The 15,878-nt window shown below is 47.2% G+C and overlaps 1 protein-coding gene across 1 annotated transcript in view; it reads left to right on the forward strand.

Annotated features, from left to right (window-relative positions):
- The window catches only part of TRPM6 (transient receptor potential cation channel subfamily M member 6), a 318,859-nt gene that overhangs the window by 65,198 nt on the left and 237,783 nt on the right, over window positions 1-15,878 (forward strand). The window contains exon 10 of the mRNA XM_073634261.1: window positions 3,428-3,500. Coding sequence (XP_073490362.1) covers window positions 3,428-3,500 — 73 coding nt within the window. The remainder of the gene's footprint in view (window positions 1-3,427; window positions 3,501-15,878) is intronic.

Genomic DNA, 15,878 nt, shown 5'->3' on the forward strand with positions numbered 1-15,878 from the left:
TGACTCCAATGTATTGTGGAAGATGCACTTGCCTTTAAGGACCTAACTAACACATGCTTGGGGGCCCTCTCTAGAGCTCTGTTTTTGCCTTCAGGTGCTACTCCCCATCTTAGTAAAGACCTTGCTATGCCAAACTCTGGCTAACTGTTCAAAGTTCCTTAAAAGGGTTGTTATCATTGCGGGGGGGGGGGGTTGAAACCTTGATCATAGAACGTTTGAAGGAAATGGTTATAGCTTTATGCAGCAGTTGTGAGGGGGTGCTGGAGGGGTTAATTTCATCCCTCACATAGGCCTCCTGTCCCTACACATGCAGAAGACACTTGATTAAAGTGCTGAACTGCAGAACCCACATCTAAGAAACGTCTCATTCACAGGGCCTTTAAGAGATACCATTCTCAGGATACCATAAACAAGTATACTACTGGTGTAAGAGTAAACATCTTCCCCAGTGGAAAAAAATGAAAGAACTGACTGCAAAGTTTTCTCCTTTGCTATTAGCTAAGAAAAGTTATTTTATTTGTTCACTCCCACGCCATCCTTTTCCAGCCCCTCCAAATTTGGATCCCTGTTCACCTGCAAGGTGAAATCAAAAACAGGAAAGTTTACATTAATTTCACAAAGTAAATATTTACACACATCAACCAGAGAAAAAAGAGAAAAGAAAATCATGAGGCACAGCCTCAGACAAACCTTTACCAACATTATGGTGCCTACCCGCTTACCAGAGTGGGTGGATGTTTATAGCTTTAGACACCCGAGTCCAAAAGGTGGAGCTGCAGTTTCACTCCTTGCATCATTGGTTTCTCAACCCCCCTGTGCCAGTATACAGACTAACAGCTCTCCATTCAACCCTCTTGGATCTTTGGGATCAAGGTGTGAATACCCCAGTTCCTGTGGCAGAACATTTTTAGGGGTTTTATTTCAATTTGTTCCCACAGACAGAGGTGGCATCCTCCCCACCTTGGATGTAAAAGCACTGAATTGTGAAGTCAGAGATTCCGTATGGAATCCACCAGGTCTGTCATCACCTCCCTTCACCAGGGGACTTTCTAGCTTGGTGGAGCTTGGATGTGTACCTACAAGTTCCCATCTTTCCAGTGCATTATTATTTCCTAAGCTTTGTTATAGGATCCCTACAATACCAGTTGTTGGTCCTGCCCTACAGCACTTCCAGTGTTCACCAAGGTGTTGGCCCCATCACTCTTTGCTCTGGGATGTTCAGAGGTAGGGATGAGCCGAACACCCCCTTGTTCGGTTCGCACCAGAACTTGCAAACAGGCAAAAAATTAGCTCGAACACGCAAACACCATTAAAGTCTATGGGACACGAACATGAATAATCAAAAGTGCTCATTTTAAAGGCTTATATGCAAGTTATTGTCATAAAAAGTGTTTGGGGACCTGGGTCCTGCCCCAGGGGACATGGATCAATGCAAAAAAAAGTTTTAAAAATGGCCGTTTTTTCGGGAGCAGTGATTTTAATAATGTTTAAAGTGAAACAATAAAAGTGTAATATTCCTTTAAATTTCGTGCCTGGGGGCTGTCTATAGTATGCCTGTAAAGGGGCACATGTTTCCCATGTTTAGAACAGTCTCACAGCAAAATGACATTTCAAAGGAAAAAAAGTCATTTAAAACTACTTGCGGCTATTAATGAATTGCCGGTCCGACAATACACATAAAAGTTCATTGATAAAAAACGGCATGGGAATTCCCCACAGGGGAACCCCGAACCTAAATTAAAAAAAAAAAATGACGTGGGGATCCCCCTAAATTCCATACCAGGCCCTTCAGGTCTGGTATGGATATTAAGGGGAACCCCGGACAAAATTAAAAACAAAAAATGGCGTGGGGTCCCCCTCAAAATCTATACCAAACCCTTCAGGTCTGGTATGACTTTTAAGGGGAACCCCGCGCCAAAATTAAAAAAAAATTGGCGTTGGGCCCCCCCAAAAATCCATACCAGACCCTTATCCAAGCACGCAACCTGGTGAGAGAGCACCCCCCCTCCTGAACCGTACCAGGCCACATGCCCTCAACATTGGGAGGGTGCTTTGGGGTAGTCCGGCATCTCCTCCGCGGCGTCTTCTTCTCTTCATCTTCTTCTCCGGGCCCTTGTTAAAGGGGGCTTCCAGATTCTGATAAGCCCCCTGCCCGCAGACCCCCACAACCACCGGGCAAGGGTTGTGGGGATGAGGCCCTTGTCCCCATCAACATGGGGACAAGGTGTTTTGGGGGCTACCCCAAAGCACCCTCCCAATGTTGAGGGCATGTGGTCTGGTACGGTTCAGGAGGGGGGGGCGCTCTCTCATCCCCCCTCTTTTCCTGCGGCCTGCCAGGTTGCGTGCTCAGATAAGGGTTTGGTATCGATTTTTGGGGGGACCCCACGCCAATTTTTTAAAAAATTTTGGCGTGGGGTTCCCCTTAAAATCCATACCAGACCTGAAGGGCCTGGTACGGAATTTAGGGGGACCCCTACGTCATTTTTTTTTTTAATTTTGGTTTGGGGTTCCCCTGTGGGGAATTCCCATGCCGTTTTTATCAATGAACTTTTATGTGTATTGTCGGACCGGCAATTCATTAATAGCCGCGAGTAGTTTTAAATGACTTTTTTTCCTTTGAAATGTCATTTTGCTTTCAGACTGTTCTAAACACGGGAAACATGCGCCCCTTTACATGCATACTATAGACACCCCCCAAGTACGAAATTTAAAGGAATATTACACTTTTATTGTTTCACTTTAAGCATTATTAAAATCACTGCTCAACTTTTTTTTGCATTGATCCATGTCCCCTGGGGCAGGACCCAGGTCCCCAAACACTTTTTATGACAATACCATGCATATAAGCCTTTAAAATTAGCACTTTTGATTTCTCCCATAGACTTTTGAAGGGTGTTCTGCGGCTTTCAAATTTGCCACGAACACCCCAAATTGTTCACTGTTCAGCGAACTGGCGAACAGCCGATGGTCGAGTCGAACATGAGTTCGACTTGAACTCGAAGCTCATCCCTATTCAGAGGTATCAGTATGTTGTTTATAGTTCAGGAAATATAAAACCATTTATTCTTTCTCTCTTTTTTTGTCTTGCAAATTGAGCAGACCCCTTTCTGACATTGTTAGTGCATTTAAACAATAGTTATTTAATTAAACAATCATAACAGAAGAAGTGTGTCAACATTATCATGCAGATGTGTCTGGAGCAACATGATGACTATGTAACTTTAGCAGAGACTGATTGGCTTGTCCTTCCCCTGTAAATATGATTAGTACTGTAGCAGTTCGGGTATTTACTGTATACTAGTTTATTTGAACATCCATTTAATTAATTATTTCCTGGATTAAAAATGTATCATTTATCATGCCTGTAGTTCAACTTTAAAAGTCTGGGTTTGTGGTATCAAGATTAAATACTTGTTTCCTCTGTCAGATTACTATATTTGACGCTGAGTCTGAAGAACAACAAGATATTGACGTGGCCATCTTGACAGCTCTTCTAAAAGGTAATATACAACATTTCTGAGTGCATTGGAAAAAATACGGCAAAATCTCCAGTTGATTGTTATTCTGCCCGTCTCATAATAATATGTACAACCATACAGTTTGCCTGGAAGAATATTCAAACATTTTAATAAATGCTGACAGATAACCACTGTTGTTAGGATATAGGGGGGAGGCGTAGCAAGCATCCTGGAAAGGAAAGAGAGAGAGATTTTTCTGTCCTTGCTGCAAATTGGACACCAGAAGGAGAGGGGTGAAGAAACTATTGCAAGGTATTCCAGGAAAGTAAAGCCTGGAGTTAAAATTAAATATACTATAGGTTTTTTCATTGCCATTTAACAACATTTCCAACTGTGCTTTTATTTAAATTTGGATGATTGGGCTGAAGGTCGAGTTAAAATGTTAAATTTTCCCTTACGTTCAGTTCCACTTTGTCATGCTTACCCCTAACGCAGGTGGTCAGACACTGTAGCTAGCTTCTGTGTTCTTCATCTATAGCAGTCCCCTTTCAGATAAGGCAAGCAGGCCTAGTGGTACTAGGTTGCCATCACGTGCCTGATGAAGGGGTCCTGCGCGGCTCTGAAACGTTGCACTTGTTCTTTTGTAATGTGATCTCTCTGCAATAAACTCTTTTGACTGCATTTGAAGATCCAGGGGTGCTGGCGAGTATGTGCACAGAACTAGTATTACACACGCTATCACAAGATGGAGACCACAGGCTTGGCTAGCTTAGATCAGGTTTGGTCTGCACTTAGAGACTGGCCACATTAATCACCTTGCAGGTGGACAGACAGACAAGGAGAATGCCACAGCTAAACCCGGGATGCTGGAACCAGCAGCTATGATGGAGCAGGAGCACACACTCTCCTGACACATTTAGAATGGTCACATAGAGAAATAGAGATAAAGAATCTTCACAGCAGAGGTGTAGTCTACTATAAAAAAATGGGTTGTCACACTTCGTCATCTTTCAAAAAAGAAAACATTTAGGCTTTCTATACAATTCTAAATTCTACCGTTCTAAAGCCTAAAGTTTTTTTACCTTAACCACTTCATTACCCAGCCATAGTCATATGACGTCCACAGATGGGATCTCCGCAGATGGGATATCGACCCGCAGTGCGGCGATCATGTATCCGGCGTGTCCCTCGGGACGCAGACGTTCCCCAATGGGGGTAATGAGCGGGTGACAGAGTGTGAAAAACAGTGTGACCGGCTGTATCCAATCACAGCCGGTCACTATGCAGAGCGGTGTGCACGCCGCTCCTGCGCGCCCCCGGGGGCACACAGAGCGGGGATCGGGGTTGTGGCTTTTCCCTCGGACAAAGCCCAACTCCAATCAGGGTAAAGAGCCAATGAAATTGTCTCTTTACCATGTGACCAGCTGTGTCCAATCACAGCCAGTCACAAATGTCAACAAACTGCAGTGTAACGGCTGTTGCTGGGTTCTTCTCCTCACACACCGATCCACTGTGAGGAGGAGATTAGCTAACAGTGAGTTACACATTAGTTTATACTAAAGTGTCCAGATTGCCACAGTACCTGTCACAGGAGTACCTGTCACCAGGAGTACCTGTCACAGGAGTACCTGTCACCAGGAGTACCTGTCACCAGATTACCCTCCATCAGAGTACCTGCCATCAGAGTACTTGTCACCAGGGTACCTGCTATCAGAGTACCTGTCACCAGAGTACCCGCCATCAGAGTACCTGTCACCAGATTACTCGCCATCAGAGTACCTGTCACCAGATTACCCACCATCAGAGTACCTGTCACCAGAGTACCCGCCACCAGAGTACCTGTCATCCATCCATCCCATCTGAGTACCTGTCCCGTGATCCCATCAGGAGTATCTGTCTGCAGCCAATTACTACCAAGGTGCAGCCCATTAGTCCCTGACGTTCAGCCCATTAGTCCCTGACGTGCAGCCCATCAGTGTCACCCATCATACAGCCACTATGTTCAGAAAGGTATACACTCAAAAAGAGGCATATCAAATTCTGAGTCTGACCAAAGAGAGCAACGGGGAGCTCTCAACGCCCAGTTCTGATTCAGATTCTGGTTTGGAATATGAGCCCATGGAAGGCAGCACGTCAGGATCTGAATTGGAGGAGGAAGTAATCCATCCAAAAAGAAGATGGTTTGAATGCCAGTCAGCTACCAGCAGTGCCAACGGCGCTAGACCCCAGGAGGAGAGACCCAGTACAAGCGCTGCTAGACCCTTAGGAGGAAAGGCCCAGTACATGTGGGGGAATTGCACGCCAAAGAATTAGGACCCAAACCCAGCTTCCAGATGCCTTGGCAAACCCATTGTGGCTGCCTTCTAGCACAGGGTCAGCCATGACCCCCCCTTTCACAGCACAGCCAGGTGTGCAAGTCAACACAGAAGGTTTTTCCGAAAATGATTTTTTTAATTTAGTTTTCCTTGACAAATTAGTTCAAGGCATCATGTACCAAAGCAATCTTTTTGCCCAATTCATTTAAAAAACAACCACAGCTCAAGCTATGCCCGCCCTTTTGAATGGAGACCCCTAACAGAGGAGGAGCTTAAATTGTTTTTGGGCCTAACGCTCAACATGGGGCTTACAAAAAAAAAAAATTAAGTGCATAAATATTGGTCGACCAACCCTATCCACCACATGCCAATTTTTTCTTCTGTCATGTCCAGGTCCCGATATTAAATTATAATGCGCTTCCTGCATTTCAATGATAATTCACAGTGCCCCCCCTGAGATCACCCAGACTCAGATGAATTATATAAAATTCGCCCCTAATTGATTTTTTCTCCAAGATGTTTGCTGAAATGTATATCCCTGACAAGAACATCTCTGTGGACAAATCCCTGGTCCAGTTCACTGACCGGCTGGGAATCAAGCAGTATATTTCCAGTAAGAGTGCGAGGTACGGGTTGAAGCTCAACAAGCTCTGTGAAAGCTCCACCAGATATATGCACTTATTCCGTCTGTACGAAAGCAAAGACTCCCAGCTCCAGCCCCTGAGTGTCCACTGTACATGGGAATAAGCGGAAAATTTGTCTGGGAATTGGCATTCCCACTCTTTCAAAAGGGGTATCACATTTACGTGGACAATTACTATACCAGTTTGCCCCTTTTCCGCCACCTATACCTGAAAAATACTTTGGCCTGCGGTACAGCAAGGAAAAACAGAAAGGGCTTCCCACAGAATCTAGTCACCACAACGCTACAAAGGGGGGAATCGTCAAGCTTGAGGAACGAGGAAGTGTTGGCCGTGAAGTGGAGGGATAGGAAAGATGTGTACATCATGTCCACCATCCATTATGACACCTCGGTGGAACTTCGCAGAAGACGCGGCCCCATTCGAAAGCCTTCCTGTATCCACGAGTACAATAAATTTAATACATGTACATAATTTATCAAAAATTGATGGAAACACTCAACACCTTCCTAAAGTTTATTGAAGACATTGTCACTGCCCTGACATATCAACAAGTATCCCCCCAGAAAACATTTGCTCCAATTGTGTCAGCAGACTACGTGTGCGCCATTTTCCTGACCATATTCCACCATCAGGATCTGGAAGATGACGCCAAAAAAAATGTCGAGGTGTGCACCAAAAGAGGAGTTAGGAAAGACACCAGTTTCCATTGTCCCCAATGTCCCTTCCAACCTGGCCTTTGCATCGGAGAATGCTTCAGACATTATCACACTCTTGTAAACTATTAGCCCATATTTCCCCGTTTTCAGTCTCTGTCCTGAATATTGCCCTGATGCCTCAACCAACCATATCATTGCCTTCCATGTGAACTGACCCTGGCCTGTTTATCGACTACGCCTCTGCCTGCCGTCTACATTGTTTATCCGCCATGTTTCTGCCTTTCGTGGAACTGACCCTGGACTATCGACTATGCCTCTGCCTACCGTCTATTTCTGCCTTTTACCTGCACTGACCTCGGCCTGTTGACCATGTTTTTTCCTGCCCCTTGGACTGATCTTTCACCCTGATACACAGGGGTCTCACATATGTGTTAGGGGCTCCAGAATAGTGTTCTGAGTTGAGAAAACCAGTTTTTGGTTTTCTGTGTTCCCAGAACAGGGTCTGGTTGTCTAGAGGTTTCAAAAAGATTTGGGTGGGAGAAGCCTCTACTCCTGTCCCCATGCTTTCCTGACCGCTGCCCTAAGTTTGATGGTCCTGCCTGCTCCCTGGACAAATTCTTTGGCTGTGCTGACCATATCTCTGCCTGCACTAACTATGGACAGTATTCCTGCCTGCTGCATGGACGATTCTTTTGCTGCTGCGGACCACATCCCTGCCTGCTACCTGGACCAATGCTTTGGCTGTGCTGACAACATCTCTACCTATACTGACTATGGACAGTATTACCGCCTGCTGCCTGTTTTGCTGTCGCTGTCTACGTTCCTGCCTGCTGCCTGGACCGATGCTCTCCTCTATGGACCACTACACTACTAAAAACGCAGGTAATCTTTTCTTTACCCTTTGCTCAGCAGAATGTATTTTGGTTTGTAATTGGTATGTACAGTACATGCTATGTGTTAGAAATATGAAGGGCCTTCAACAATGTGGTAGGTTGGCAGGAATTTATGTGTGTAATTTATGCTCCTAGAATGCCTGACGGTGCTACTTGGATGTTGGGCCTCTGTATGTGGCCACGCTATGTAAAAGTCTAGCACATATGGTATTGCCATACTCAGGAGGAGTAGCAGAATGTATTTTGGGGTGTCATTTTTGCTATGTACATGCTGTGTGTTGGAACTATCTTATAAAGGGATAACTTTGTGTAAATAAAATGCGTTTTCATTTTTTCCCACATTTTCCAAAAACTTCTGGAAAAAAATGAACCATTCAAAAGACTCATTATGCTTCATAGATTATACATTGGGGTGTTAGCTTTCCAAAATGGGGTTATTTTGTGGGCAATTCCATTGTCCTAGTGCTCCAGGGCCTTCAAAAGTGTGATAGGTTGTCAGGAAATTTTATGTGTAATTTATGCTCCTAGAACGCCTGATGGTGCTACTTGGATATTGGGCCTATGTATGTGGCCAGGCTAAGTATGCGTTTTCAATATGTTGGGGTGTTAGCTTTCCAAAATGGGGTCATTTTGTCAGCGTTTCCATTGACCTGGTGCACCAGGGCCTTCAAAAGTGTGATAGGTTGTCATCAAATGAGATGTGCTAAGTATGCTCGTAGAACACCTGAAGGTGCTAGTTGGATGTTGGACCTCTGTATGTGGCCAGGCTGTGTAAAAGTCTCCCACATGTGGTATCGCTATACTCAGGAGTAGGGATGAGCCGAACACCCCCCGGTTCGGTTCGCACCAGAACCCGCGAACGGACCGAAAGTTCGCACGAACGTTAGAACCCCATTGACGTCTATGGGACTCGAACGTTCGAAATCAAAAGTGCTCATTTTAAAGGCTAATTTGCATGGTATTGTCCTAAAAAGGGTTTGGGGACCCGGGTCCTACCCCAGGGGACATGTATCAATGCAAAAAAAACTTTTAAAAACGGACGTTTTTTCGGGAGCAGTGATTTTAATGATGCTTAAAGTAAAAAAAAAAAGTGAAATATTCCTTTAAATATCGTACCTGGGGGGTGTCTATAGTATGCCTGTAAAGTGACGCGTGTTTCCCATGTTTAGAACAGTCCCTGCACCAAATGTCATTTTTAAAGGAAAAAATCTCATTTAAAACTGCTTGCGGGTTTAATGTCATGTCGGGTCATGGCAATATGGATGAAAATCAGTGAGACAAACGGCATGGGTACCCCCCAGTCCATTACCAGGCCCTTTGGGTCTTGTATGGATATTAAGGGGAACCCCGCACCCAAATTAAAATAAGGAAAGGTGTGGGGCCACCAGGCCCTATATACTCTGAACAGCAGTGCAAACAAGACAGGGACTGTAGGTTTGTTGTTAAGTAGAATCTGTTTGTAATTTTGAACATTTTTAACGTGTTTAGCTCCAGCCAAAAAATCTTTTCTAAGCTTTTTGGAAAACATAGGGAAGGGTTATCACCCCTGTGACATTTGTTTTGCTGTCTTTCCTCCTCTTCAGAAGATTTCACCTCACTTTTTTGTCCCAATGAAAAATGTTTTTTGAAAATTTGGGTTTTTTTGTGGAACAAGGATTGGAAAGCATCAGTGGAAAGGAGAAATTGTTTTCCCATATTAACTCTTACAGGAGAGAATTTCCCTTCCTAGGGGTAGATTTCATCTCACTTCCTGTTGTCTCCTTCCGTTTGCAAGTAGGAGTCATTTGTAAGTTAGATGTTTGAAAGTAGGGTCCTGCCCTATATACTCAGCAGAAATTTGGGCCTTAGGTATTGCTGTGGCCACAACACTGTAAGCCCTCACAGGGCCCTGCTGTGAAATATTAGATCAAGAATTGTAATTACATGCCCCTGTTGAACAGGAGCTGAAAAATTAGGCCTTAGGCACTGGTGCTGGTGCCACAACACTGCAACCCCTCACAGACACTCTAGTTGGAACGCAGGAATGAGCCCTGCTGCAAAGTATTGCTTCAAAAATTGTAATTACACGCCCCTGTTAGACAGGGGCAGAAAAATTGGGCCTTAGGCACTGGTGCTGGTGCCACAACACTGCAACCCCTCACAGACACTCTAGTTGGAACGCAGGAACGAGCCCTGCTGCAAAGTATTGCTTCAAAAATTGTAATTACACGCCCCTGTTAGACAGGGGCAGAAAAATTGGGCCTTAGGCACTGGTGCTGGTGCCACAACACTGCAACCCCTCACAGACACTCTAGTTGGAACGCAGGAACGAGCCCTGCTGCAAAGTATTGCATCAAAAATTGTAATTACACGCCCCTGTTAGACAGGGGCAGAAAAATTGGGCCTTAGGCACTGGTGCTGGTGCCACAACACTGCAACCCCTCACAGACACTCTAGTTGGAATGCAGGAACGAGCCCTGCTGCAAAGTATTACATCAAAAATTGTAATTACACGCCCCTGTTAAACAGGGGCTGAAAAATTGGGCCTTAGGCACTGGTGGTGGCGCCCAGAACCAAAAATGTTCTTACAAGCTATCAGCGTGATGATTGAGGAGGAAGAGGATAATTACTCAGGGATAGTCACTCAGCATCAGCATAGGCAGTCTTTGAAGGGATCTGAGATTTCAAAAAAAATTATTCGGTTACATCAGCATCAGGTGCTTGGTAGCTGGTGGTGATCCAAGACTCATTCATTTTTATGAAGGTCAGCCGATCGACCGAGTCGGTGGACAGACGCACCCTGTGATCGGTTACCACGCCTCCAGCAGCACTGAATGTGCGTTCCGAAAGAACGCTGGATGCAGGACAGGCCAGTAGCTCAATTGCATACTGTGCAAGCTCTGGCCAGTGATCCATCCTCAAGACCCAGTAACCCAGAGGATTTTCGGTGGGAAAGGTGTCCAAGTCTGATCTTGCCCCTAGGTATTCCTGCACCATATAAAACAGACGCTGGCGATGGTTGCTGGAACCGATCATACCTTGGGGCTGCGGACCAAAAAATTGTCTGAACGCATCGGTCAGACGGCCACCTTCTCCACCGCTCCTTCTTTGACTGACCGAAGCCTCAGCAACACGTTGTCCAGAAACAGGAGTTTGTAACCTCCCAGTCTCTGGGAACGCGTTGCACAGACCTTTCTGCAAGGCCTCCCGAAGATGTTTCATCCTCTGCTCCCTCTGCGATGGCAAGATAAGGTCCGCAACCTTACCCTTGTAACGTGGATCAAGGAGGGTTGCCAGCCAGTATTGGTCCTTCTCCTTGATACCACGAATACGAGGATCCTTACGCAGGCTTTGCAGGATCAGGGAGGCCATGCAGCGTAGGTTTGCTGAGGCATTCGGTCCGGAGTCCTCTGGGTCACTAAGAACGACATGGTCCGCAGCCACCTCCTCCCAGCCACGTACAAGTCCATGTGTTTCTTGGGACTGATCCCTTAAAGACTGCTGCTGATGCTGAGTGCCAGGCTCCACCTCCATACTGACACAATCTTCCTCCTCCTCCTCTTCCTCCTCGTCCTCTTCCTGTGTGATCGGCGGGCACGCAGGAACACTGTCTGGATAAAGGGGGCCTTGAGAGCTAAGGAAGTCCTCCTCTTCCTGCCTCTGTTCTGCCTCAAGTGCCCTGTCCATTATTCCACGCAGCGTGTGCTCCAACAGGTGGACAAGGGGGACAGTGTCACTGATGCATGCACTGTCACTGCTCACCATCCTCGTGGCCTCCTCGAATGGTGACAGGACAGTGCATGCATCCCTGATCATGGCCCACTGGCGTGGGGAAAAAAAACCAAGCTCCCCTGACCCTGTCCTGGTGCCATAGTCGCACAGGTACTCATTGATGGCCCTCTGCTGCGTGTGCAGCCGCTGCAGCATGGCCAACGTTGAGTTCCACCTGGTGGGCATGTCACAGATTAGGCGGTTCTTGGGCAGGTTAAACTCCTTTTGGAGGTCCGTCAGCCGAGCACTGGCATTATATGACCGGCGGAAATGCACACAGACTTTCCTGGCCTGCCTCAGGACATCCTGTAAGCCCGGGTACCTGCCCAAGAACCGCTGCACCACCAAGTTAAGGACGTGAGCCAAACAGGGCACATGGGTCATTTGTCCCTGTCGGAGGGCAGAGAGGAGGTTGGTGCCATTGTCGCAAACCACCATTCCTGCCTTAAGTTGGCGTGGCGTCAACCACCTCTGAACCTGCCCCTGCAGAGCTGACAAAACCTCTGCCCCAGTGTGGCTCCTGTCCCCCAAGCACACCAGCTCAAGCACCGCATGGCATCTTTTGGCCTGCGTACTTGCGTAGCCCCTTGAACGCCTACGGAGCACCGCTGGTTCCGAGGAAGAGGCCATAGAGGAAGAAGAAGAGGAGGGGGTGGAGGAGAGAGGTGTGTCACAATCAGCATTTTGGAGGCGTGGTGGCGGAACAACCTCCAACACTACTGCACCTTGTCCTGCATCCTTCCCAGCTGCCAGCAGAGTCACCCAATGCGCCGTGAAACTTAGGTAACGTCCCTGTCCATGCCTGCTGGACCATGAGTCAGCGGTAATATGCACCTTACCGCTGACCGCCCTGTCCAGCGAGGCATGGACATTGCCTTCCACATGCCGGTAGAGAGCCGGAATCGCCTTCCGTGAGAAAAAGTGGCGTTTGGGTACCTGCCACTGAGGAACCGCACATTCCACAAACTCACGGAAGGGGGCAGAGTCTACCAACTGAAAAGGCAGCAGTTGAAGTGCTAGCAATTTTGCCAAGCTAGCATTCAACCGCTGGGCATGTGGATGGCTGGGAGCAAACTTCTTTCGGCGGTGCAGCAGCTGGGGCAGGGAAATTTGCCTGGTACAATCTGACGTCGGTGTACCAAAAGCAGATTGCCCACAAGTACTTGGCTGTGACACACCTAATTCTACACCTTCATTCCTCTCACTGCAGGTCTCAGAGAGGACTGAAGGTCTAGTGGGGTTGGAAATCTCAGCTGATGAGGAGCAAGGAGAGATCCTCTTTGTTCTTTGGTGTGGGTCTTTTAGATACGCTTGCCAACGAACTGCATGGCAGGTCAACATATGTCTGGTCAAGCATGTGGTACCCAAGCGGGAGATGTTTTGGCCACGCGAGATACGCTTGAGACATATGTTGCAAATAGCAGCGGTGCGATCTGATGCACTCGTCTCAAAAAAGGCCCACACCAAAGAACTTTTTGAATAACGCGCAGAGACTGCAGCGCCCTGCACATGTGGAGCTTTGGGGTGTGATGCAGTCAATGTGCTGCCCTTAGGCTGGCCCCTGGAGGGCATCCTGCCTCGTTGGTGATGTGCCGCCGCCTCCTCCTCCTCCTCCTCCTCCTCCTCCTCCTCTCTCCTATCAGGCACCCACGTTGAGTCAGTGACCTCATCATCCCCTCCCTCCTCATCACTGGAGCAAACCTGGCAGTATGCTGCAGCAGGGGGAGCATGACTGCCAGATTGCTGTCCTTCTTGGGCACCCCCTCTGTCCGTGCTCATGTTACTGCCTTCATCGAGCTCAGTATCGTCATCAGAGCCTTCCAAACGCTGGGCATCCTCCTGGAGCATGTACCCAACACTGTGGTCAAACAGTTCGAGGGAATCCTCATGAGGACATGGTGGAGCTAGGGAAGGAGTCACTGATGACATTGAGCTGAGGGAAGAGGCCGCTGCTTTGCCAGACAAAGCACCCTGGGCATGGGTGAGAGAGGATGAGGAGGATGAGGACGGCTTGGTCATCCACTCGACCAAGTCTTCCGCATGTTGCGGCTCAACACGGCCAGCTGCCGAAAAAAAGGCCAAGCGTGTCCCATGGCCACGTGCTGATGAGGATGCACCGTCTCCACGACCAGCACTAGACACAGAGCCTGCTTGCCCTCTCTTATTGGCTTGTGACTGTCTGCCTCTCCTTCTTGGCCTTCCAGACATACTAATGGCCTGTAGCTGCACTAAGCTGGGATAGAACACCTGTAATTTTCTTCAAGTAGCTTTATATACTGTAACCAGACAAGCCTGCCTGTCAGTAGGAAGATAACAGGAACGGATCTAGCTGAACACTGTGAGCAGGACGCACTGTACTAAATGTAAATAGTCTAGCTGCCTGACCGTGGTACTAATAGGATCAAATAGAACACCTGTAATTTTCTTCAGGTAGCTTTATATACTGTAACCAGACAAGCCTGCCTGTCAGTAGGAAGATAACAGGAACGGATCTAGCTGAACACTGTGAGCAGGACGCACTGCACTAAATGTAAATAGCAGGAACGGATCTAGCTGAACACTGTGAGCAGGACGCACTGCACTAAATGTAAATAGCAGGAACGGATCTAGCTGAACACTGTGAGCAGGACGCACTGCACTAAATGTAAATAACAGGAACGGATCTAGCTGAACACTGTGAGCAGGACGCACTGCACTAAATGTAAATAGCAGGAACGGATCTAGCTGAACACTGTGAGCAGGACGCACTGCACTAAATGTAAATAGCAGGAACGGATCTAGCTGAACACTGTGAGCAGGACGCACTGCACTAAATGTAAATTGCAGGAACGGATCTAGCTGAACACTGTGAGCAGGACGCACTGCACTAAATGTAAATAGTCTAGAAGATAACAGGAACGGATCTAGCTGAACACTGTGAGCAGGACGCACTGCACTAAATGTAAATAGCAGGAACGGATCTAGCTGAACACTGTGAGCAGGACGCACTGCACTAAATGTAAATAGCAGGAACGGATCTAGCTGAACACTGTGAGCAGGACGCACTGCACTAAATGTAAATAGCAGGAACGGATCTAGCTGAACACTGTGAGCAGGACGCACTGCACTAAATGTAAATTGCAGGAACGGATCTAGCTGAACACTGTGAGCAGGACGCACTGCACTAAATGTAAATAGTCTAGAAGATAACAGGAACGGATCTAGCTGAACACTGTGAGCAGGACGCACTGCACTAAATGTAAATAGCAGGAACGGATCTAGCTGAACACTGTGAGCAGGACGCACTGCACTAAATGTAAATAGCAGGAACGGATCTAGCTGAACACTGTGAGCAGGACGCACTGCACTAAATGTAAATAGCAGGAACGGATCTAGCTGAACACTGTGAGCAGGACGCACTGCACTAAATGTAAATAACAGGAACGGATCTAGCTGAACACTGTGAGCAGGACGCACTGCACTAAATGTAAATAGCAGGAACGGATCTAGCTGAACACTGTGAGCAGGACGCACTGCACTAAATGTAAATAGCAGGAACGGATCTAGCTGAACACTGTGAGCAGGACGCACTGCACTAAATGTAAATTGCAGGAACGGATCTAGCTGAACACTGTGAGCAGGACGCACTGCACTAAATGTAAATAGCAGGAACGGATCTAGCTGAACACTGTGAGCAGGACGCACTGCACTAAATGTAAATAGCAGGAACGGATCTAGCTGAACACTGTGAGCAGGACGCACTGCATTAAATGTAAATAGTCTAGATAGAAGATAACAGGAACGGATCTAGCTAAACTGAATACAGTGTATATATATATATGCAACACCTGGGATGCATATATATACACAATACACTGTAAGTGCAGCTAACTGACTGACTGTTCTGCCTAATCTATCTAACTCAAATCAAATGACACTGTCTCTCTCTCTCTCTATCTCTCAGCACACCGGAACACACACTACACAGGGCCGCCGTGCAGGCGGCCTTATATAGTGTGGGGTGTGTACTAAATCCCCTGAGCCATAATTGGCCAAAGCCACCCTGGCTTTGGCCAATTACAGCTCTCTCTACTGACGGCGCTGTGATTGGCCAAGCATGCGGGTCATAGTGCATGCTTGGCCAATCATCAGCCAGCAATGCACTGCGATGCCGCAGTGAATT

Source organism: Aquarana catesbeiana, linkage group LG01, assembly GCF_042186555.1.
Source record: "Aquarana catesbeiana isolate 2022-GZ linkage group LG01, ASM4218655v1, whole genome shotgun sequence".
NCBI lineage: Eukaryota > Metazoa > Chordata > Amphibia > Anura > Ranidae > Aquarana > Aquarana catesbeiana.